Source organism: Xyrauchen texanus, chromosome 22, assembly GCF_025860055.1.
Source record: "Xyrauchen texanus isolate HMW12.3.18 chromosome 22, RBS_HiC_50CHRs, whole genome shotgun sequence".
NCBI classification, from domain to species: domain Eukaryota; kingdom Metazoa; phylum Chordata; class Actinopteri; order Cypriniformes; family Catostomidae; genus Xyrauchen; species Xyrauchen texanus.
This window is the reverse complement of record NC_068297.1, coordinates 8,083,537-8,109,695: the sequence shown is the minus strand read 5'-3', so window position 1 is coordinate 8,109,695 and position 26,159 is coordinate 8,083,537. Positions and strand designations below refer to the sequence as shown.

Genomic DNA, 26,159 nt, shown 5'->3' with positions numbered 1-26,159 from the left:
ACAGCACAGTATTTTAGGTGCTTTCCTTGTCTTTAGTTTCCAGAAGACCCGGCACACATCCTCTTCACAGATCTTAAGTGCAGGTTGAATTCACGTTCAGGTCATCGGCCAGTTGTTGATTCCCTACAGTGTCTTGTAGTTGGTAAAGTCATTCAGGCCTCTCCACACTGATGCAGTGTCATTAGCTGAAAACAGGTTTTTCAGCTTTTCAGAATAGCTTATTTTAGCCACTCTAATATCCTTTGTGAGTATGTTTTTGGCCTGATTATACAATATGAATGTGATCTGCCTAGAATGGCTATTTTTTAAGTATCTTTTAAGTATCATGATTGTTATGCTACAAAAGTGATAATACTTTATCTCATCAGAGCTCTTTGAGGAAACCATGATACTACTTTCAACCCCCAGGCCCCAAAATCCTGCTCGGTTCACGCCCCCTCAGACAGGCCAAACTCTGGGAAGAAGTACCATTGTAAACTGATGACTGTAACGGTCATAAAATACATGCTGGAATGAAACTGTAATTTAGTCTACCTGTGCAAGTTCCAGGGGTTGTGTGTGTGTTAGTGTGCCACAGAATATCACAGCCTGAGCTATTTATGGAATGTCAGCCTCAAGTCTGCGGATTTGAGTGCAGAGAGCTCTATTTAAGGAAATGTCTGGGCCCCTGTGCAAATTGACCTTTCACACATTTGATGTTTTTTCATTGAACATTTTTGCTCTTTCATTACGTTGTCACATTTCTAATAGTGGTCAACCGTTATTTTGCAGATGCTGATAAATTGTCTGATATTCAGACTTTTTTAATTATCGGCATTGGCCAATACATTTTCCTGTTTGGCCGATTTGTTTCTTGAGGGCTCTGAAAATCACCTGCTTGCATGTGAAGCGACTGAGACACAGTGTCATTTAAATGGTCTGCATTTCATAGTCTCAGCAGATGAGTTTGGGCTCCAAATGTTAAAGTACTTGCCTGTTTCATTCTCCCTCTCTCTCCTCAACACTTTGCTGTAACTTTTAACTGTCTTGTCTAATAATAAAAAGACAAATATCAATAAAACTAATATCATATACCATCTGCAAATATGCACATATCTCATTTAAATATGTAATAAACCAACCTCACACAACTTCAGCAGATCCAGCATCCTGTGGAGCACTCATTTATTTACCTCTACAGCATGTACTCTATCAGCCTCTCCTCAGCATTTCCCTGTCAACTTTAACATACATTTCTAATGAAAAAAGCCAAATATCACTAAAACTTCTATTATATACCATTTGCAAATATGTGGATATCTCATTTAAACAGATGTAATTCACGAACCTCATGAAAAAAACAGTGTTTCCTTCCCGTCGAACGTGCATCAATATCTTCCTCTGAAGAGCATATTCTATCAGCCAGAATCAAAATTTAGGATAAGGATAATAAAATTCCTCTGATTCACAAATTATGACAGCAGTCCATGACAATCCAAGCAGGCGATTCAGGCCATTTAAACTCAGGAGATTGCTGCTCGCTCTGAAATTGAGTAAATATAGTGCAATCGTTTTTTATTTTAGCAATTTTATGTTATTTACTATATTAAATTGTGTGATATATCGGCATTGTATCTACCTATAGCTTGTTTGTAGTCACGTGATGCACGAAATTCAGATGGAGGGCAGGAAGTGAAAAGCAGAATGAACGAGATGTACTGTACTAGTTTAGACATGATTATGAGAGAAAGATATAAACAGAAAATCAAAACATATGTTGGACATGATCCTTATGTTATGAAGAGGAGCGATTTTTCAACTGAATTGAAATACTTGCCCGCCATCGAGGCGGTAGATATAAGCAACTACCTTGTCCTCCAGACATCCTTCTACTCCAGAAAACAAATGAAAGCATACAAAAGTATGGAGGCATGCAACTTTTTTGTTAGTGGTTGGGTCAACGACCACGGTACCAAGGTGCTCCACAATGACTGTCGTTTGGTTTTCACCCGAGTGAGTAGCATTTCTTTTATGTCCTGTGGATTAACCTAGACAACAAACATTAAACGCTGTGGCGCTTCTCATTGTTAGCATTACGGTTGTTTACGTGATTAGGTTAACCACTCTCTAAGGTTCGCCGAAACCCCACTAAAGACATGGATCATCGCGAAACAAGACGGAGAAGTAATTGCATGGCAGGGTGAGTTATTTACTGTAAATACTTTGTAATTAGCTTTGCTATAGTTACGTATTTTTGTTCAGTTACAGAGATACAAACTCAAAGAGAAGAAAAATCAATTACTCTATCTTTACAACGTACGGAAACGGCTAATGTTAAATAAACATAGTGACATAAGTTGTATTAACTTACCTTTGACGAAGTGCTCACTGCACATATGAGCATTACAGACTTGGCTCCTCCAGACCGCAGATACAGGTTTACAAGCCGTTTTTCAGTCAAACTTTTGGTACATGATAAAAGCTCCTTGTGGTTTCTTGGTTTGAGCAACCGTAAACAACGCAAAACATGGGCATTTTGAGTTTGTGATAGTGCTTTCCTATGTAGAAAATCACTTCCTGCCCTCCATCTGCATTTCGCACCACAGCAACGCAGTGCCATGACGTCATGTGCAAACAAGCTATTGGCCATCCTGCTCTCTGGATATCGACATCAGTCATTTAAAAACCATATCGGTCGACCACTAATTTCTAACAGCACATTGTTTATAATTGCGTATCGCACACCAAAATTATTTAAAGACTTACGCATTTTAATTTCATAACAAATTCCATCAGATTTAATTGAATAATCTTTACAAAAATTAAATACAAACCTAAATATTTGAAGTTTTATTAATTTAATTTGGTTAAAATGTAAAATTCAATTTGACAGAATTTTGTTATGAAATTGAAATGCATACATCTTAAAAATAGGCTAAAATATATACATATTTGTTGAGTGTAATTACAATTGCGTTTCTTGAACGTGCAATTTTTAGCAAACGTGAATGGAACATCATACTATAAATTAGGTATGGGCATTCAATCAATATTTTGGTATTCGAATATTTAAGCTAAAACGAATATTCGAATATTCTATTATTTAAATGAAGGTAATTAATGAGAAAGAGACATTGTAAAATTATTATTTTTGTCATAAAATTTGCATCACCATTAAAAAAACAAGCTCCTAAATATCCAGCAGATCTGGGTAAGTATCAGTCTCTGCTTGCATCTTTTTCAGATAACGTTAAATCGGCAAAAACTTCCTATTGCCAGAACAAGATCAACAGCACCATAGACACTCGCAGCTTATTTAGAACATTCAACACACTCCTTTGTCCTCCCCCTCCATCGCCTGACACTTCATTGACTGCAGATGTCTTTGCCACATTTTTTACTAATAAGGTTACAGCCATCAGCAATACATTCTCAGTACCACACCCTCTCAAACACCCGCCTCCTGTATGCAGCTCTTCTATCTCTATGTTCTCTCCTCTGACTGACACCAAGGTCTCTAAAATCCTCCTCTCCAACCACCCTACCACCTGTCCCCATGACCCCATTCCTTACCACCTTCTACAAGCCAACTCTCCGTCCATCCTATACCTGCACTCACACACATAATTAACACCTCTCTACTTACAGGCATTTTTCCCACTACATTTATGCAGGCTCGAGTCAACCCACTGCTTAAAAAAACTGAGTTAACCCCACACAAGTTGAATACTACAGACCAGTCTCTCTCATACCATTCATGGCGAAAACACTTGAAAGGGCAGTTTTCAATTAGATCTCTGCCTATCTCTCACAGAACAAGCTGCTGGATGACAAACAGTCAGGCTTCAAAAGTGGACATTCCACTGAGACTGCCCTGCTGTCTGTCACTGAGTCGCTGAGACAGGCGAGAGCTGGATCTAGATCATCCATCCTGATTCTACTGGACCTCTCTTTTACACAGTCAACCATCAGATCCTACAATCCACCCTCCCTACTCTGGGCATCACAGGAACTGTACTTGACTGGTTTAAGTCCTATCTCTCAGGTAGGTCCTTCAAGGTAGCCTGGAGAGGTGAGGTATCCAAGTCACATCAGCTACTTACTTGGGTACCTCAGGGCTCAGTGCTTGGGCCACCTCTCTTCTCTATATACACAACATCACTGAGACCCATCATTAAAGCACATGGGTTCTCTCACCACTGCTATACCGATGGCACACAGCTCTACTTGTCTTTCCAGCCCAACGACACCACAGTGACTGCTTGAATCTCTGCCTCTTTGGCAGACATCTCAGCCTGGATGAAGGAACACCACCTGCAACTTAAACCAGCAAAGACTGAGTGCCACGTCTTTCCAGCCAACCCTGCTGTTGAACACTACATCACCGTTCAGCTGGGTTCAACTACAAAAATGCCTTCTAAATCTAAGGGTAACCATCGATAACTAACTCAGTTTCACAGACCACATCTCAAAGACAGCACAATTATGTAGATTTACACTCCAGGGCTTGACATTAACTTTTTGAGGCACTTGTCCTTCGGACAAGTACATTTATGTTTCACTTGTCCTTGCACAAAAGTCACTTGCCCGGGTAAAGATTTATAATTTCATTTATTTTTTTTGTGTTTTGCTAATGCAGAATTCGAACAAACCATTGAAAGCGTTTAAAACATTTACACAATTTCTGTTATGTACTGTTTTGCAGCTTCGTCCCAAGGTCCTTTGGTAACATACAGACCGTGCAGTTACTTGAAAGAGGAATTATTTACTGCGTCATCTCAGTTACAGTTCAGTACATTATCAGGGCTTGGAAATACTGTGACTTGCTAAAGTAGGCAAATGGCTAATAGTAATATTTAACTATGTACATTGTACAACCAATACAAATGCTGTTAAAGGATTAGTTCACCTCAAAATGAAAATTTTATGATAATTTACTCACCCCAATGCCATCCAAGATGTTCATGTCTTTCTTTCTTCAGTGGAAAAGAAATTAAGTTTTTTGAGGAAAACATTTCAGGATTTTTCTCCACACAATGGACTTCAAGCGCAACCATTGCTCAGCAATTGAAATAAAGTTGAAATGAAATCTAAATAATAGATTATTTTAAATTAGAAACAATGCCTAGGCAATTAACTGATACTGATATGCCTAAATAAATATGATTAAGTTTAACAACACGTTGAAGTCCAAATCGATGCAGTTTAAAAGGGCTTTGAAGTGCTTCAAAGGGCTGTGCACGTTCCCAGCTGAGGAATTGGGTCTTTATCTAGCTGAAACGATCGTTCATTTTCTAAAAAAAAAAATATTTATTCTTTTTATAACCACAATTGTTGGTCTTGTGCTGGTCTGCGACGTTGGAAACGTCACGAAATATTATTTTTTATTAATAATTATAAAATAAAACAAAGATGTCGGACGATTTTGAAGTTGGAGGAGAAAATTAGATGGAATTTTCATTTTGAGGTGAACTAATGCTTTAATGCTTTTAATGCTTGCTTACAGTAGCTACACAGCTGCCGACGCTTAAGTTAGCTAGCTAACGTCACTTACTTGTCAGCCAGGTTGGGTTACGCCCGACAGACGCCTACAGAACATTACTCCGTCTTCATAAATAACACAGTCGAATTCATCTTTCCATTTGGTTAAAAAATTTCGTTCCGTTTTAATTCCTATGTTGTTGGTTTAAGGTGACTTCTTGTTTTTGGAGCTTTTCTGTTTATAACCTGAAAAAATAACGAGGCATTTTAATGTTTTCTAAATCGGTGTTTGCTGGAAATATACCTCCATCTCCGATGTAAAGCGGATGCCTTTAGAGAGAAATTCATATGGATTGCATAATCAGGCGGTAACGTTAGGCTATTTTCTTTAGATTCGAATTGGTTCTTTAAAAGTGGACATTTCAAGCTTTAGCCTAACGTTACATAGACTATATTTTGTTTCAGTTCAGTTTCAGTTCACGGAGACCATGAAAGCCCGCCTGATTGTTTTATTTTATTTTGCAAAAGCACGTTTTCTTGTTATTGTGAGTTTACACAAATAAAAGTAGTTGCAAATTATGTATTATTATTTTCAGTATGACCAGAAATGATAGAGTATTTAAGTTGTTTCCACTGTTGATAGGAAAACCCAAGTGTTCGCGCCCGCGCCTCTGTTCCATGCAGTGCGCGCTCCACACTCCGCACAAAGAATCTTGTGTTTATTAAAAAATGTGTTAGTTTCAAATCGATTAAATTAAATCTGTAAAATAGGCGTAATGAGTGGCACATAACGTGAAGTAACATGGCATTTTATTTTGTTTGAAATTTAACTTGTCCGGTCGGACAACTAATTTTCTCTTCTACTTGTCCTACAAAAAATCCACTTGTCCCGGACAAGCGGACAAGCCTTAATGTCGAGCCCTGCACTCTATAATATTAGGAAGATAAGACTCTTCCTCTCTGAACATGCCACACAACTTCTTGTTCAGTCACTTGTCATAACTAAACTGGATTACTGTAACGATCTCATTGCAGGCCTCGCTGCATGTGCATTTAGTCCTCTGCAAGTGATCCAGAATGGAGCAGCAAGTCTGGTCTTTAATCAACCTAAGAGAGCGCATGTTACACCACTCCTTGTCTCTCTTCACTGGCTGCCGGTTGATGTACGTATCAAATTCAAGGCTCTGATGCTGGCATACAGAACAGTCACCGGGTCTGCTCCAGCTTACTTAAAATAAATTCTGCAGAGCTACGTTCCCACCAGAAGCCTGCGGTTGGCTAATGAGCTTGTTGTACAAACACAAAGAGGCACAAAACCCTTTCCCGGACACTTTCACTGTACCATGTTCGTGGAATGACCTTCCCAACTCCATCTATGAAGCAGACTCACTCTCTCTCTTCAAAAAACAACTAAAAACACATCTTTTCCATGAACACACACTACTATTCTGATGCTAATGAAACTTTGTACTGCAGCACTTTTCACACCACTGTCTCCTTAAGATGAATCACTTATGATGTACTATTCCTCTTTTGTAAGTTGCTTTGGATAGAAGTGTCAGCAAAATGTATAAATGTAAATGTACAATGTTTTCTGTAGTGAAAATTCAGCAGCAGCCGCTGCCTCGCTACTGAATCTGCAGCATAAAAACACATATGTAACCAATGTGGTACAATTACCAAAAGAGTGATTCTTATCACCTCATAACATACAGTGCATCCAGTGTAATCCAATTTCCGAACAAATGACTCTTATGAGTCTTTTTTTAGTGAATCAAAAACATACACAGCATGTGTTGGTTAATGAATCCTACTGTCACTTAAGTTATGACTTTTGTCATCTCCAACTCAAAATTAAATAAGAGCTGTTTTTGTGTTATGGTGTCTTTAAGAAATTATATTTCTAATTTGCGTGTACAAAAAGAATAGTGTAGAAACAGGAATGAGAATCAGAACAGGAATCATTCAATTCCTTATGATTCCCATCCCTGCCAATCTGTGAAAAGGGTCCCATTTAGGGCCATACATATAACCTCTCATTTAGCGACTGCCTGGAGAGGGAGCTGACATAGAAAGAGCTGGTGGTTGGGGGAGAGAATCTCAGCCTGACCTCTTAAAATCCCAATCAGCACTTTTGAACAAAGTTCTACATTGTGGCACCATGATACAGCTGCCTGTGCTTTGCATTTACCAGCTGCATAATGACACATACTAAACAGTAGCTGCAAAGAGAAATAACACCAGGCATGCAACAGAGACATAATGTAAGACAGTATTTGATACAAAGAAAACAGAATTGTTGGGTTTGTGCAAAAAAGAGAGTGTCTTTTGACGGATTGCTCTCAGCTGCAGTCGAGCATGCACTGACAGCTCACTCGGAGTGTGGCGGGAGCTACAGAACCAGTCTGATGGCGTGGGAGACAACCATGTGGAAAATTAGACAGATCACAGAAGTTGGAGAGGCGACGTCATTGAAGATGTGACCATGAACCCAACAATATTGCTTCAATTGGAAAGAAGGCTACACGACTTGGACCAAAAAATAAATAAAAAATAAACAAATAACCATTTAAACAAATATTGCAATTGTGATTTGAACAGCGGTATGAAAAACATTTAAAGTCCCATATTGCCATTGCTTACATATCAGGCTCTATTTTCATGAGTGTGCAAAGTGCAGCGCTACGCACAAGGACCGTGCACTTTGTCTTATTTTCATGAGAGCGCTAACTATATGTGCAATTTTCGTGCCAGTGCAAAGCTCAAGTGTCCGTGGTTGGAGTGTTTGTGCTAACTGTGTGTGTATACATGGAAACTTTGGGTGTGTTGTATGTAAATTAAGTTGTGCAAATTTGCACAATTTGCTATTTTCCTGAGAAAAAGATCATTGCCCTAAGATGTTTAAATTTCAAACAGTTTGGAGATTCCATCAGCAGGAGGTAATACAGTTCATGTCCAAACTCTAAAAATAAGAGATCGTAAAAGAGTTGTAACCATCTTATGAAGCACAAATTCATGCGAGTTAAACTATCTGCAGGTCATGGTTTATTTTTCAGTTATTATTATTATGTCTATATTTACAATTATATTTTTGATCTCATTTGTAATGGTATTTACAAATGAGGGTGGATCAATAGCAGTGGCGGAGTATTAACAGGATAGTTCTGCCAAAAATTTCGCCTTAGCCTCATGTTGATCCAAACCCATATGACTTCTTTTCTTCCGTGGAGCATGTAGATGTTAGGTAGTGTGCAAGTCTCAGTCACCATTCACTTTCATGTTTTGTCCATACAGTGAAAGTTATTGGTAACTGAGGATGTCATTTGGTGTCACATCTTCTTTTGTGTTTCAAGGAAGAAAGAAACAAAACGGGTTTAGAACAATATCAGGGTTTGTAAATTAACAGAATTTTTATTTTTGGTGAACAATACCTTTAAGGAATTTGGCATTGCTCAGTAAAGAGAAAGTACAATACATTTTATGTGTTTCAAGTACCTGCATGTCATCCATTCTTTTTCGCTAAGATGAGCATATTTTTCCATTCATTAAGATGAGAAAATACCCAGACTGACTGGAGTGCTGATGTCATCCCAGTTCAGCATTTTTCTGAAACACCTAGGCAAAGTTAAAGCCAATGCCAGGGTTTCAACAACTTTAATTGAGTGGAAAAGAAGAAGTGGTGCCTGATTAGTGTGTTTGAGTGGGTAAAGCTAACACAAGTTTTGCGGTTTTTCAGAGTTTACAACATTTGAATTTGAACAGTCTAATTCAGGTTCAAATTCTCCTGTACACATGCTCCTGACATTATTTGCAATTCACTTGTCAGAGTGAAGAGTAAATATATCAACATTGGCTGTAAAATGGCGAAGATCTACTTATGGGTGGACTAGCCTGGGTCAAAGGGAATTATGAGTACTTAATGAAAGGGCATGCATATTTCAGTATATCGATTATAAATGAAAACACATGGTTGTGATTTTAGGACACAAATGGTTTAAACGGAGTATCATGATCAATGTAACAACTAATGCCACATCAATAGAAATATAATCAAGATATGTAGTGCAGCATACTAATGTTCATAGATTACAGGGTTTGTAGACTATTATGTCCAGAAAAAGTGCTGTACTTATGGCTGCCTAGTATGTATGGTGGTCCACAATCTGTATACCATGGGACATAAACTTCATTACATGCTATTTCACCAACAACAAGCCATAAAACAAAGCCTAAAGGACCTGTTGAACAGGAAGAAGAGGGTCTTCAGTTCTGGAAACTGGTAGGGACCAAAGTTTAAGAAGCCAGACCTCTATAAGGGGAAAATACTATAGAGAACAGCTGAAGTGCAAACTGCCACTAGAGTATAAAAAAGTAGTGTTTGATTCAAAGAAAATGTTGGCAGGTTCTCTATGGCTGTCCCTGGGGTTGCGTATGAGTTCACGGAACACAGCAAGGTCCAGAAATAAACTGTTTGCTCATGAGTGGGTGCGTGTATCAGTTTGACACCCGAATGAGTCAAACACTTTCTTTTCCAAACAGCTCAGAGACAATCTGTAAAAGACAGCAGAGAAAAACCAAACAGGCCGGTGATGAGTCTGAACACTAGTCACAAGGGAGGGTGTGTCTCAAGGCCAGTGGATGAAGAGGAGGGTAAATTTCATATCACACTCAGTTCATTTGAACTGATTTTATATAGTCCTCTATATGCCCTGCTTAACATAAATAAATATGCCCATTCACAAATTAAAAAAGGTATATCAAAATGGAAAATTACATCAACAGATCTGTTGGACACTTTTGAATAGATTTAATGTGTAATATACTTAGCCTATTTCAACATTAAAGGGATAGTAGACTCAATACTGAAAATTCTGTCATCATTTACTAACCAGCATCATGGCGAATACGCGTTGCTGTGAAGAAAGCTACTTACTGTCCTAGCCGCATTTAAGCGGTAAAGAGTTTGCCGCTGTCACGATCCCCTGTTGTCCTCACTGTGTTCTCTGTTTCTCTAGTCACGTTCATGTCACGTTCCCATGTGGTCCGTCCCGTGTTTTCTGTTTCACCCTCGCCAGTCACGTTCAATGTCACTCTTCCTTGTTATCCGTCCCGTGTTTTCTGTTTCACCTAACACGCTCCCTGTCATTTCTTCCTTGTTGTCCGCCTGTGTTTCACTGTCTCTGTTAAAACTACACTTCCCTTCTTCCTCACTCCTCATCACCATTATTGTCCGCACCTGTCGCTAATTTTGTTATCACTGTGTCTGTCTACTTAAACCCCGTCGATTCCTCTCTCCGCTGTCGATCGTTACCGTTTCATGTTTATTCCTATGTGCAATCTCTCGTGTTTTCTCCAGGTTTTCCCAGCCCTTCGTGGATGTTCTGTCGACTCGTGTTCAGCTTTGTGTTAGTTTGTGTTTGTTTACTTTTCCCCTCGTGGACTTTTTATTTGCTCCAGTGTTTGTTTGTTTTGTATTCAATAAAAACCGCGTTTGGATCCGCACCTCTTGTCCGTCCTGTCCTGCTTTCACACCAGGCATTACAGCCGCTTACATGGTGCAGGTAAAGTCAAATGCTGTTTAGCAACTTTCTTGCAATAAATGGCTTTCTGGTGTCATTACAAACAAGATTATGCAGTCTCACATGCAAGTGGAGTGCTGCGCTAATGGATATTTGCATACCGCAATTTGCACAATATATATATATATATATTTGCACAATATATATATATATATATATATATATATATCGCCATATTGCCCAGCCCTCGTGGGGAGCATCTGTTCAATACAGCTGGAAGTAGCAAGGCAGTTCGGTTTAGATATATATGGGTGTTTGACATTTCTGAACGTACACTGGAGTGCATCTCATAGAGAAGCCACCATATTGGAAAAACAATGCACAAAGCACTCTCTCCATAAGCTTAGCCTCCATCATCTCAAACGTACACACACACACACGCACGCACACACACATACACCCAACATACACCGAGTTATGAAGTCAGTCATTCACAACAACAGTGCCCCTCCTGTCCAGGCTAAACTCTGCCTTTGGGCTGTGAGATGGAAAGGCAGAAAAAGGGCCAAGGGTTAAACACCAGCTCAGACAGGACTAACATTCTGACAAACAAGCAATCTCTCGCTTACACATATAGTCAAACACTCTCTACTTTATCTGACTGCCCAAGCTGGTTGGAACAGTCGGAAAACTTAAAACAACAAAACTTTGTGTGTTTCGGGTTCACTTTTTTGTACATTTTTAAAGGGATAGGAAAATTCTGTCTAAAATTAAAACAATACACATGAACATTGCAATTTTGTTAGTGTGTGATGCTGAGATGAGAGGCAAATAAGTTGCATCATTTGGGTCAGGGTAACAAGGCAGCTCCTTCAAACAGGGAAATAAGTAGGTCATTGTGGATTCCTCTCATTGGCGCAACTCTTTCTCCAAATAGATGCATCTTTCCACTCAACTCTCAGATGCGAGTTAACTCCATATACACCACTCTGTGCATGTGTGGGATGTCTTAACGTGGTCATTTACTAGTTTGTAAAATAAAAGCAGTCTTTGATTTCAGAGGACACACAGCAAAGTTACTTTTCTTACAAAATATTTTTGTCTTGTTTTCCAGTAAAAATATCTAAATGTTCTTAAAACACAATAAATTTACTAGTGAAGCAAAATTACATCCACATTTTTTTTTTTATCTTGCTTTCAGAGAAATCCAACTAAAGTTTGTACCATTTATGCTTATAACAAGAAGAAAACATTTGCCAATAGTGTAAGAAAACACATTTTATTAAAAGGGAAAAAACAAGTTTATTTTTCTTAAGAACGTGATTTATTCTAAAACGTCTTTAAAAATAACATGTCTAACACATTTCAATTCATTTTGAAATGCAACCATTACTACACTCTTTCATTATCCTTGGTTCCGTAATATAAAATTTTCTCTTTATAAGGAACACTATTGTCCGACCTAAGTCCCCAACGTGGTCTTTTGCTGTTGAAAGCCAACCGCCACAAAATTCGATGTGTTGTTCATTTGTGCATTCTGAGATGCTATTCTGCTCACTACAAGTGTATCTGAGTTAACATAGAATTTCTGTCAGCTCAAAACAGTCTGGCAATTCTCCATTGTCCTCTCTCATCAACAAGACATTCCGTCCGCAGAACTGCCGCTCACTGGATGTTTTTTATTATTTTTTTGGCACTATTCTGAGAAAATTCTAGAGACTGTTGGGCGTGAATATCCCATGAGATCAGCAGTTACAGGTCGAAATCAATGTGATCAAATTTTTCCCCATTCTGATGGTTGATTTGAACATTACCTGAAGCTCCTGACACATATCTGCATGATTTTATGCATTGCACTACTGCTACAAGATTTGTTGACTAGAAAATGGCATTAATAAGCAGGTGTACAGATGTTCGAAATAAAGTTACTCTGAGAGTGTATTTTTCTGTAATGTCAATATTAGGTTACTGATACGGTGAGCATTTTTACATGCACAATCTTACAGAATAAGGTCATGTAAACACCTTAAACGGCTAAAATTATCAGAGTAAGGTCATAAACAGTTTAGTCTCTGTTTGACACAAGTAGATTGATCATTTCCCCAATTTTGCATTGCGTTGCAATACCTTCATCTGCATTGTTAACTTATCTAATGTGTTGAACGCAAACCTCTACATGTTTCAACGTAAAAGCAAAGAATAACCCAATATTTCTTGTGCTGACAGATTATTTGTTTTTTTAAATAAGCTGATTTTTGGCTGTTATCAGCATATTGCTTATTGTCTGTTCATGCTCAGTGACCGACACTTTAGTTTGTTTACATTTTTAAAGTAGCAGTCATTTTGCTTTTTGAAAACTTAAAAGTATTGTCTGCAATTAATCTTTTAAAAATGGAAACACCTGGACTGCTTACAAAATCACAACCACACCTGAGTCAAAAGATTTGAAAACCATGTAAAATATCAATGTGAGATAGATAGGTAAAGAGTTTTCTAAGCTGAACAAGTTAAAACATAACCTTTACGCTGAAAAAATGACGAATAAATAGCCTGAAGTGCATTCCATTTGAGATACTTAAAGAGGACCCAAGCAACCAGACATCTACTTGAATGAAAGAAAATATGCTGAATAACCAAAGAATCCCACAGTCTGATGAGTAATAGGAAGCTGACATAAGCATTGTCTGGTATTGGCACAAGCGCATAAAACTGCCCGAGGTGAATCGAACAGGTAGGCATCCACACACACACACTTTCAATGCATTCACTGAGAAGGTCACAACCACATCCGTACATGCAAATACACCATTTGCAATGACAACATAGCAACTCATCACCATGGAGAGAGAACTTGTGAGTCCAATGGCAAAAATACACTATCCAGCAGAGTTTCAAATGGGTTGTGCCCTTCTACCAGCTGTCTTTAATCTCAATCTCAAAACTTTATGAGCTCTGCTTTGTTGTTTTCATCTTGATGTTTTAGAATTACAATGACAGAGTAGCATTAAAATCCCTCAAAATGAAACACACTACACTGCAAGACACAGGGAGGCACATTATGAGCCAATGCCCACTATAAATTCTGATGGGAATCCCATGTTTGAGTTGAGTATGTTAAGATGGATCTATATGTCCAGAGGTCATGCCTCCATCTCGGCACATTGCTAGTCTACTAATGTGCATAAGTGAATGCTACACTGTCTGGTTACCAAAGTATTTGTTTCCATGGTCACACATCCACCTCACACAACAAACCTAGTCACTGAATCCCTAACTCAAATACAGTCCTCCAATACAGCAGTTGTTAAAATTTTACAGATGAATGTCAAAATATAACATGAATCTGTCAGTACCAATTTCTCAGTTTAAATAAAAAATAAGATCACATCTAGGAAAGTTCTGGTGGCACCTGCACCTACCAGACACATTAATCCCACAGTTCCCATGTGGTTAGAGCTGGCGTAAAAAGGGGAGCCTTTGTACTAACCTGGGTTATTGGCCTCCCTTTCCAGAATATGCAAATCAGTGCAGTCCGCCAAGGAATGCTCCAAACAGAGCTGCAGGAAGCGCGCTTGGGTTCGACTGACCCGCTTGAGGAGCGACAGTAATGCCACCGTCTGTTCGCATTCATTCCACCCCTTAAACCAGCCGGCGAGGACTCCCACTTGGTCACGAAACATCATGATCTGGTGGGCAGGCACCAGGACTTGGAATTCGGGTTTGTGGCAAGCGGGAGAGATGACTAAGACCCTTTGGACTCCTTCCTCAGCGATGAGTGTACTCTGCAGCTAATTGGAGACTCACCTTGCAGATGTTTCCAAAAATGCACTTGCTTGCCTCTTTATTTCACAGTTTGACAGAGAATACGCCTTTGAGATGTTAATTGTTATTGGGCACCAACGTGGAGCATATTCATTTTTGGTTCTTTGGCATGGTGGCAGAGAATCCCTGTTTGAAGTTATGGTGGAGCTCTCCAACTGTCTGGTCACTATGAGCTTACTGAGAGTTCCTTAGCTTTACTCCTGCATATGGAGTCTGTCCAGTTTCATTCTTGATAGCATTTTCCTCAGAGAAGATCTTACATCTGTGAAAGTAAAGAATGAATATGTTATAATACAAATTTCAGAGGAAATACACAGAAATAAAAGACTGAAGAGCATGACATTCAAAACCCGGTGGAAGTGTGACACAAATCTGTTGCTTCAGTCTTCAAGTTGGGACTACTATACATGAAGATTCCTTAAAAGAACCACAAACAGGTTAACTGTTTAGGCTATAACTACTAGGTAAATATCTGGGGGTTTAGCCTATGAAACGACTCCACTTTCCTCTGAGACAAAAATAAACCAGCTTCATCCAGCATTTATGAGTAGCGCATGGACACATCACGCAAGCGTGTGCGAGTGAACAAAATCGTAATTGCTAATTCGCTATCTTGCGATCGATTAAACGGCCGTGTTGATGTTATATTTGGAGCTGCGTATTAACGTAGCCTAAATATCTGCCTTTAAAAGAGTCCTGAATTGCAACCTACATTTTCACTTACCTGAACATAGATCAGAATCAGAATGAGCTTTATTGCCAAGTGTTTGGTGAGAGGAGAAACAAGTGCACACAGAACATTACAGTGAGACACAGAATATAAAACAAGATAAGAGTATAAATAGATATAGAAATATTAGGACACATAACATAATGTTTTATGTACATGTGCAAATGGTAATGTATGCGCAATGTAGGGGTACAGTTATTGAATTAAATATATGAATTTACAGATGTACATGAGATATTTATTTACATTATTGCATTATGGGAGTCCTGAAGGCAGTTTAATTGTTAATGGGGTAAATGGCCAGAGGGTAAAAACTGTTCTTGTGTCTGGATGTCCTGGCACTCAGTGCTCTGTAGCGCCGGCCAGAGGGAAACAGTTAAAAGAGGGAGTGGGCAGGGTGTCCAGAGCGATTCTATTTATAAATAAACATACAAATAAAATGTGAAATAATACAAGAAAATAGTCAGATGAATGTCTCAAATAACAACATTACTAAATCCTGGACTGCATCCCAAAATGTGTCCAGAACATTCCCAAAAATCGTTGCTTGTTGCTTAAATGTCCCAACTGTAAATACACATTCAGACCTCTCAACAAGTTTCTCTCAACTCTTCACACATAAAGCATTACCCCACTCTGGTGGGTTTCATGCCTAAAGCAATCCAACTGTCCCCTTCTTATGAATTATAATTTTAAAGATCCTTAAACATTTAATAAGACGGCTTTATCATAAATAATACATTATTTCCATTTCCATAAACCCCATATGCATTTCACTTTCCCATAGAAAGTTACAGTGTGGTGGGACAAGAGATTCTGCAAGTAGTGTTATATGCTATAAAAACTAAAAATTACCTATTAGAAAAGTGCTGAAAATGAACTCACCTAAGGGCGCAGTTGCATGGGTGCTGGTCGCGGGACGGCGGAGCGGTGCCCCTTCACTCTGGGTCAGTGTGTTTGGCCATCTTGACGAGGTTTTTCTCCCCGCAGTCAGTCAGCTCTTGTTGAAGCAGCAGCAGAGGAGAGTCTCGGCATCGCTTCCCACATGCTAATAATTAACACGGAGCATTACGTCAGGAGCTTGGCAGCACAAGGAAGCACAAAAATAGAAAATGGAGTTAGGAGCAGATCGTATTGCTTATCCTACTGGAGTCGACTGACCGGGGATCAGGGATTTTAGGAAAAAAAAGAGGTTTTCACATCAAACTGGACGATGTTAGAGCAAGAGCGAAGTTTTGTTTACACTGTTTAGAGAGGAGGAGTAACATAAAGTTTTGTCCGTCGAAGTCGGTGGATGAATAAGCCTTTAAAGCGCTAATAGTTGCTTTTTAGAGTTTTACATAGTTAGTTGTCCCCGCCCTGACACGATGAAAGTGGGTTAGAAAGTGTCGAAAAAGGAAACTGGGATAGATTCCGCCCTTGGATTCTTCAACTGTACAGGCGCGTTGTAGTAGCGAATTCCGCCCGTTAGAGGGCGTTCTTTTACCAAAGTGAAGGTGGATAGATAGATAGATAGATAGATAGATAGATAGATAGATAGATAGATAGATAGATAGATAGATAGATAGATGGATGGATGGATGGATGGATGGATGGATGGATGGATGGATGGATGGGCAGGCAGGTGACAGATGGACAGTAGATAGATATAGATAGATAGATAGATAGATAGATAGATAGATAGATAGACAGACAGACAGACAGACAGACAGACAGACGCACGGACGGATGAATGGGCAGGCAGGTGGACAGATAGATAGATAGATAGATAGATAGATAGATAGATAGATAGATAGATAGATAGATAGATAGATAGGCAGGCAGGCAGGTGGACAGCAAATAGACAGACAGACGGACGGATGAATGGATGAATGGGCAGGCAGGTGGACCGATAGATGGATGGATGGATGGATGGGTGGGTAGGCAGGTGGACAGATGGACAGCAGATAGATAGATAGATAGACAGACAGACAGATGAATGGATTAATGGGCAGGCAGGTGGACAGATAGATAGATAGATAGACAGACAGACGGACGGACGGACAGACATATAGATAGATATGGTAAAGGTGCACTAAGTAATATTGTTTTTCTCATAACGATTTTTGAACTCCTTAATAAATGAATTGTGATTTTGAAGCATAGTTACCTTATTAAATCTGTTTTATTCTATGTGGAGAGGGTCTCCTCATGGGGGCTGCCATGTTAGGATCACATGACCAGCCATATACTATTTGCTTAAAGGAAAAGTTCACCCATATACACACCCTTATGTAATCCCTGATGTGTATGATATTTAGAAGAACATTTCAGCTCTGTGGGTATATACAGTGGAAGTGACTAGTGACCAAAACTTCATAAAGCACATAAAGGCAGCATATATCAAGTCAAGCCAATTTTATTTGTATAGCGCCTTTCACCACACACATCGTTTCAGAGCAGCTTTACAGAAGATCAGGCACTAACAGACGATAAAACTGTAATGTCTATAAAGTTGATGAATCATCATTGTGTAATTAGATAAAATACGATTGTTAATCATGTTTAAAAATAAGTAATTAAATAATAATTGTATTAATAACCCCAGTGAGCAAGCTGAAGGCGACTGTGGCAAGGAACACAAAACTCCATAAGATGTTGATTAATGGAGAAAAATAACCTTGGGAGAAACCAGACTCACTGTGGGGGCCAGTTCCCCTCTGGCTAACATTATGAATATAATGTAAATATTACTTATGTATAGTTAAAGTCATGGTTTAAAATTATTAAACTAAGTAAGTGTTAAGAACTGTAAGATTAATGACCAATGTCTTTGAAGTCCATCCTGGATTAACTGCAGAAGTTCACATAGATGCAATTGTCCTTGTTAATTGGCTGATGAAGGCTTTTGTTGGCAATTGTTAGTCTATGCCTTCCATTTCAAGATCGTAGTCCATCAATAGACCGAGGTGATGCAGACAGAGATCAGGGATGTGAAACGCAGTTCAACCTGGCCGGTAATTTTGGTGAGGTTCGGTGTGGTCCATCCTAAATCCAAGGTTCAGACAATGGCATATGAAGTATACCATGTCTTGTGGTTGGAGTTGGCATCAGTTCATCCTCTGAAGTCCATCGTAATAGACTGAAGTGATGTTTGGCTGGTACCGGCTGCATTTAGTCATCATCATTCAGCGACACTGTGCAGTGGAGTCCAACCTGAAGCATGAATGGTGCTGGATCCAGCCGGTTCTGGTGACCTCAGGATAGGAGTCCCGAGGTTGAGACAGGAAAAAAATTTAATAATATATCATGATTATAAATTATTATAAATCATGATCAATGTTTCTGGTTTCTGGAACTGGCAGACTAAACTAAAGCAGCCTAATTGTGAGTTGAAGGAAAAATTAGGTGTAGGCCTGGCTAAATAGATGAGTCTTTAGTCTAGACTTAAACTGAGAGAGTGTGTCTGCATCTCGAACAGTGTTAGGGAGACTATTCCCTAGTTTAGGAGCCAAATATGAAAAGGATCTACCCCCTTTTGTGGATTTTGATATTCTAGGAACTATGAACAGGCCAGAATTTTGTGATCATAATGAACATGATGGAATATAGCGTGGTAGAAAGTCACTTAAGTACTGTGGAGCTAGACCATTCAAAGCTTTGTACGTAGTTAACAGAATTTTAAAATTAATATGGAATTTAACAGGTAGCCAATGTAACGATGATAAAATGGGGCTAAATAGCATATAATAGCATAAGCATATATGTAATCCATAAGACTTCAATGGTTAAATCCAAATCTTCAGAAGCGATACGATAAGTGTGGGTGAGAAACAGACCAGTGTTTAAGTCATTTTTACTATAAATGTCCACTTTCACATCCACGTTCATCTTTTGTTTTTGGGAGTCACATTCTTAGTGCGTATCGCCACCTTCTGGTCAGGGCTGATCAAAGGTGGGGATTTGTAGTAAAAAAGGACTTCAATTACCTTATATGTACCACACATATTATATCACTTCTGAAGATTTGGATTTAACCACTGAAGTCTTTTATGCTACATTTATGTGCTTCAAAGTTTTGGTCACCCTTCCCTTGCATTGTATGGACCAACAGAACTGAGATATTCTTCTAAAAATCATCATTTGTGTTCTGCAGAAGAAAGAAAGTAAATACATTTTTATTTGTGGGTGAACTATTCCTTTAATCTCAGTAACTGCCCTGTTATTGGACACTTTCACTCATGGATTAAATTAATCATAGCTGACTGAATAGTGAATTTCTACACTGACAGTGATCATTGAAAACTTTTGCATTTGAGTGATGCTGCATCCATGCCCCTAGGTGTCAGTCTCAGCGACATAAAATGAATTACTGAGTGCAGCTTTAAAGTCATTGTTGTTAAAGAGATACACAAAAGGCACAGATTTTGCGAAATTACCCTAATACATTAAAGGGATAGTTCACCCAAGGGGTAGTTCACTGCAAAACACAAACAAAGATTTTTAAAAGAATATTTCAGCTCTGTTGGTCCTCGCAATGCAATTTAATCTTCAAAAGGCAGTATAAAAGTAATCCATAAGACTCTAGTGGTTAAATCCATATCTTCAGAAGCCATATGATAGGTTTGGGTTAGTAACAGATCATTATTTAAGTCCTTTTTAACTGGAAATCTACACTTTCACTTTCACTTCCAAATTCTATCCCCTTCACTATCCTTTAGAAAACTATCCCTTTTTAAGCTACAGCTCTGGAAAAAAATTATTGACCACTGCAAAATTATCAGTTTCGCTGATAGTTACATTTATTAATTACATTAATTATTACAAATTATATTAAATAAATATGCTAATATTACAGGGCACCAAAAAGGTAACTGGAGAGTTGGAATAAAATCATAGGCACATTTCACTTTCCAAATGCTGTTAGATTACAAAATATACTGTACATAAGAACAGATAAAGACGTCAATGCTGTTGTCAGACAGCAAACCCAGTTAATTTAGAAATTAAGCTTTGGCGACATCTTGTGGTGAACTCGATGTAGTGCTGTTTTCATGCAACGGAGATAAATCACAGTGCTGTCTGATGATGAAATTAGAATGGTTGTTTTAAGAATAATAAAATACGTCTTTTGTTCTTTTTTACTGTTAACTCAAAATGCAATGTGGCTTCAATGCTCTAAAATGCTTCTGTGTGGCGCCGAATCTAAAATAATGTGTGAGGAAAAAATTGAATAGTTTAAACTTTTATTCTGGGTTCAATAAATGCCAAGACCTTTTCAAGGCACGCCAGTCCACTCAGGAATGCTGTCGGCAGGTTTGGCAGCTACATTCGAAATAAACATGTGGCATAAAGGTCAGCTTCTGTTTACTTGAATGGGGAAAGACCAAAATCTCCAAAACGGTTTGTCAAGATTACAATCAGAGAACATATTTCAGATCAGCAGTAAAATCGGACAAATTTCATATCATAAATTGTGCTTCTTATTTTTTTCCCAAGCTGGTTCAGCTAATACGTTTGCACGTTCTCGAGTTGATTGTCAGGCGATGTCTGTATCTAAAAGGTGATTGGCTCTTTTACCTGTTAGGCGGGACTTCCATTTCTACATCTGATGGCTGTTGGATGTTCCAGTTTCTCCCATTCATTTTAATACCAGAGGTCCATCTCTGCTAAACTGTCTTTGATATAAGTAAAGTTCAATCAACAGCGTTTGTGGCATACTATTGATTACCACAACAATTAAGTTTGACTCATTCCTCCCTTTCTTAAAAAAATAAAGCAAAAACGTGGGTAACATCGAGGCCCTTACAATGGAAATGAATGAGGCCAATCGGAAAACATTAAAACACTCTCTGTTTCAAAAGTATAGCCACAAGATGTAAACAGTATGCTTTGTTATATGATTTTAGTGTGATAAAAATTGCTTTCTTACCATTTCTGTGTGAACTTAAATCCAATTTTGCAACTTTGTTGCCATGACGATGTAATGCCATAATCCCTAAAAATGTTACCAATTTACAGCTTAAGTAATACCTGAGCTTTAACTATCATAAAATTGTCTTCTAACCCTCCAAAAATTGTCCCCATTCACTTCCATTGTATGTGTCTCACTGTAACCTTGATTTTTGCATTATTCCACAAATGCTGTCAATTAAGCTTACTTGTATTGAACCTGGAATATTCCTTTAAGAATTGCCAGTTAAAAAACAAACCAACCTTAAATCTGAATATTGTGAAGGAAGTGTGTGCACCCCAGTTGTGTCTTACATGTGACTTCCTGACAGTCAAGTCTGTGATGTAGTTTGTGTATTCTGCAAAAATGCTGAGGTTTCACTCTTGTGTTTTATTGTTTAGTGAAGAGACACACCAGGCTCTACAGGAGTGGAAAAACATGATGATGAGTCTGACCATTTCTGCATGGTAATTTTCCTCTGCTATTTAGATTTGATACTTCCTTAAAGTAATTAGCTAGTTATTTGAAGAGTCACGTACAAATTGGGCGGCAAGACCAGTTCAATCTTTTATTGGACAGCAAGTAAACATGATTTATTTGTCTCAGATGAGGACTCGCCTGACTCGCAGTATGTTGACCTTCTGCTAAATCCTGAACGTTTCACTGGCTATAAAGTACCAGAGGCCCGGCGCATATGGAACAGCATATATGAGGAGAACTGTTTCAAGTAAAGAGTCCGAGATCACAGTTATTCTGATCTGAATATGTTGATGTGTGCTCATAGTGTCTGCAACAATTTGCATCCAGTTTTTTGTTGTACGTTCAGACCTTATTCAGTTAAAAGACCACTGAATCCGTTGGCATCTAACAGTGGTAAGAATTTACCACTGTTAGATGCCAACACACTTTATAAAGCACACTTTATCTTCTGTGCTATCTATTCTTGATTTAGCGTACAAGTTTTGATGATTTTATTTTCAGTATTTCCATGTCAAAATTATTCATATAGTAAAGCTCATGAACCGTAATCTTCTCTCTCTCTCCACTTTAGACATTGATGGTAAGATTACTTTTGTCCAATCCAAGTCCATTTAGTCAGTGATTTCAGCTTTGACTGACAAGCTTATTTCTTATTTAAGGGCAGGGATTCTACCACTGGCTGGAAGGTAAGTAAACTTTTCAGTTTTGTAATAATTTTTTTCAAAGTATACAGTTATGAAGAGCATTTTTCAAAACCCTACGTTTTCGTCTTGTCTAGTTTGGACGAGAGGCATAAACGTAGCAAAATGAATGCGTTCTCAAGCAAAAACCTATTAGTGTGGACATGACATTATATTTACATTTACATTTATGCATTTGGCAGACACTTTTATCCAAAGCGACTTACAGTGCACTTATTACAGGGACAATCCCCCCGGAGCAACCTGGAGTTAAGTGCCTTGCTCAAGGACACAATGGTGGTGGCTGTGGGGGTCGAACCAGTAACCTTCTGATTAACAGTTATGTGCTTTAGTCCACTACCAGTGTTATATTATATGATACCATTACATGTGTGCTTGAATCATGCTTCACCATGAACTTGTTTGAGATGTTTTGGTGTCTCCTTTTGATTTGGTTGGTTTGATTGAACTGGTTCGAGATGAAATGGGGTCACAATGTCACAGAGTTCTAGGTGAGATTTGATGAAGAGCTGACAAAAGGAGAGGGGCCAAAGAGGCTACGCAAACTCTACTTCCTGCTGCGTGCTCTGGCTAAAGTTCTCCCTTACTTTGAGCATTCCTCCTTCCATTTGTACACTGGCCAACCAGCACAAGACGGCGAGAACAAGAAACTGCTTTTAGAGCTCCTCCATGTGGCCAAGTAATTGCAGCTGCAGGTAAAAGGCCACCAACTGAGATCCAGATGTCATTGAGTGTGATTTTAATATTGCATCTTATTCTTTATTTGCTGATATTTTCCATTGCATTTTGACGAGACCACACTATTTGCTGGAAACAACAAGGAGGCCATGAAATTAAGAGTCAGTTTGCTTCTTTTTAATGACAAATAAGCAAGGTGCAGTACATAAAAGTTAATATTTCTCAATTGTTACTCAGTTGCTTTTGTGCCCTGGCATCAGGAAGACTTCAAGATCACCTTCAAAAACATTTCCCGTATCATGGACTGTGTTGAATGCTTTAAATGCAGACTTTGGGGAAAATTGCAGGTAAGACAACAACAAAAAAAAAAAAGAGGAAGAGTGCTTTGCTTTAATAGGTAACCAGATAATATTATTTGCACTGATTTATGATTGTCTCTCTTAGACACAGGGACTGGGAACAGCACTTAAAATCCTGTTTTCTGAAAGGCAAATAGAAACCATGCCCAATACAATCAAGACCAATCCATCTTTTCAGCTCAGTCGGCAAGAGATTGTCTCTCTGTTTAATGCTTTTGGAAGGTACACAGTATAAGATTCAAAATATATTTTTAGAGATCTTGATATTTGTCCACATATTTTGTTCTTTTCACAACATGTTCTCTTTTTTGTTTCAGAATATCCACAAGTGTCAGAGAGTTGAAGGACTTTCGCTCACTGATGTCGAGTCAGACAGTAACTGAAAAAACTCCCCTTTTTTGGCAACACTTTGTTGAGTAGTATAATCACATTACATAGTTGTTGCCTCGTGGGTTGAAAAATTACTGTCTTTAGAATGTTATTTTACACCAATTGTTGTTAAAGGCACCATATTTAACAGCATTGGATACTAATACTTTAAAGTACCTGAGCAATTTAGCCCAAAGGCTATTTTAAGTAGTAGAGTATATTTGAATTTGAAATGTCTATTTCAAGAGGAGATCAGTTGTTTATTTTTAATAATGTTCAGTCATTTTCCACAAACATTCCAGATGTGGTTGCGTTAAGCTCGTATTTTGCATTCATTTTATGACGGATCTCTCTTTTTAAGTGGTTTAGCCATGGCTTCATTTATACATTTTTCATTTGGTGCTTTAATCCAAAGTGACTAACAATGCATTCATTGCATCAATGTACAGTATGTATTCCCAGAGAATCGAACCCATGACTTTGGCATTGCATGCTCAATCATTTGAGCCGCAGTACATCTTATTGGAAGTCTGACATACAAATTAAGTTCAGCAATTATCTAAATCAGAGTGCTGAATCAAACTTTAAATGAAGAGCTGGCAATTTGATAATTCTTTGTCTGGTACATGGATCTCAGAGGTCAGAGGCATATCTGTCCTAGATTACGATGTTGCCAGTGATTAGCCACTACAAATATAATTGTGGCTATGAGTTCAGCCAAGTAACGAAAACACAATTAGACCTGCTAGACAATTTTTGAGAAAAACGAACACTGGTATTTGGAAGCAAAAACACTGGACAAGATACAGGAACATTTTAGGCCTGGAGTTAATCATAATGTTGAAAGAAAAGGTTTTGATTATATATATATATATATATATATATATAAATAATGCTTTGTGACATTGCATTTCTGTACAAGTTTGGTTAAAACTCTGCCGTTTTGCTGGAAAGAAACTATGGTGGGTGGATTTTTAACCACTTGCCATTTTGAATTTGATGTGCTGCTGCAATCTGCAATATACACAACCCTAATTAGTGTCATTTCCCTTAATTAGCTTTTCCATTTTGAAATAATCGTACCCAACTCCCCTGATTCAGATAAAAAAAAAAGTCCTTTTTTATTCGTTTTTAAAAACAGTGCAATAAAACTTTATTTTTATTTTTTATGGTAGTGCTTGTCGTACATTTCTAATCGACTAGGATCATGGGTAAACAAATTACATTCATTGGCCTTAAAACATAAAAAAAAAAAAAAATCATAATAATAAAAGCTTTACTTGATCTTTTGTGAGATACAAGGGTTGATATGATGAATTTCACAGCAAAATGTTTTAAACCAGACACATTTATAACAGACAAATAAAAAAAAATTAATACACAGCCCTTTCCTGTCTGTTGTTTGTCAGGAAATGTGATCAGAAACAAATCAGCATTAGTCACCTTTACATCAATAATCCATGCTGAAAGCTTTACATGTTTTATGCTACACGACAGCTGTCAGCAAGCAAGGAAATTGGAATTATATGACTTCAGGCAGACTTAAAATGATCAAATCAATTCAAATCATCCATAACTTTTTCTTTTCATACAACATACACACAAAACCCAGCAGTATACAATAAAAAATGAAACATTTTTAATAATAATAATAATAATGAGCAATTTGAGCAGGTGTATAGGTCTAAACCCAGCTGGATTTTCAACCAATCCTCTATTCATTCATCATGTGTAATACTAGACAGGTTCTGTTTTCACAGCATGGATTCCCTGAAACCACAGGATTAGTGCTAATTAACTCAAGCCGGTCTTATACAGTGATGGTAAAATGGAGGGGACTTTGCTGATTTTTTTTTTTTTTTTTTTAAGCATTTGATGATTGCTTTAGCCAAATGATTGTTGATTTCAAGTATACAGCTTGTGATGTACATGGAGCAGCAAATTAGGGGAAAAAAATAAGCTTTTCTTTTCCTAAAACACAAAACAATTCATGTTCAGGGGAATGGAAAGGAAAGATCTGCTTCATTTACAGGAATATTCAAGGTTCGATACAGGGAATCAACAAGTTATCAAATCTCAATCGACAGCATCTGTGGCTTAATGTTGATT

The 26,159-nt window shown here is 38.1% G+C and overlaps 1 protein-coding gene and 1 pseudogene across 1 annotated transcript in view; one reads left to right on the top strand and one right to left on the bottom strand.

Annotated features, from left to right (window-relative positions):
- LOC127662242 (protein Smaug homolog 1-like) overlaps positions 1-16,958 on the bottom strand; it is a 65,467-nt gene extending 48,509 nt beyond the window's left edge. The window contains exons 1-2 of the mRNA XM_052153352.1: positions 16,417-16,958; positions 14,467-15,063 (exon numbers count right to left, since the gene is read on the bottom strand). Coding sequence (XP_052009312.1) covers positions 14,467-14,662 — 196 coding nt within the window. The 5' untranslated portion in view covers positions 14,663-15,063; positions 16,417-16,958. The remainder of the gene's footprint in view (positions 1-14,466; positions 15,064-16,416) is intronic.
- Positions 16,959-21,485: 4,527 nt separating this feature from the next.
- On the top strand, positions 21,486-24,124 carry LOC127662310 (ERO1-like protein alpha; annotated as a pseudogene).
- Positions 24,125-26,159: the final 2,035 nt, after the last annotated feature.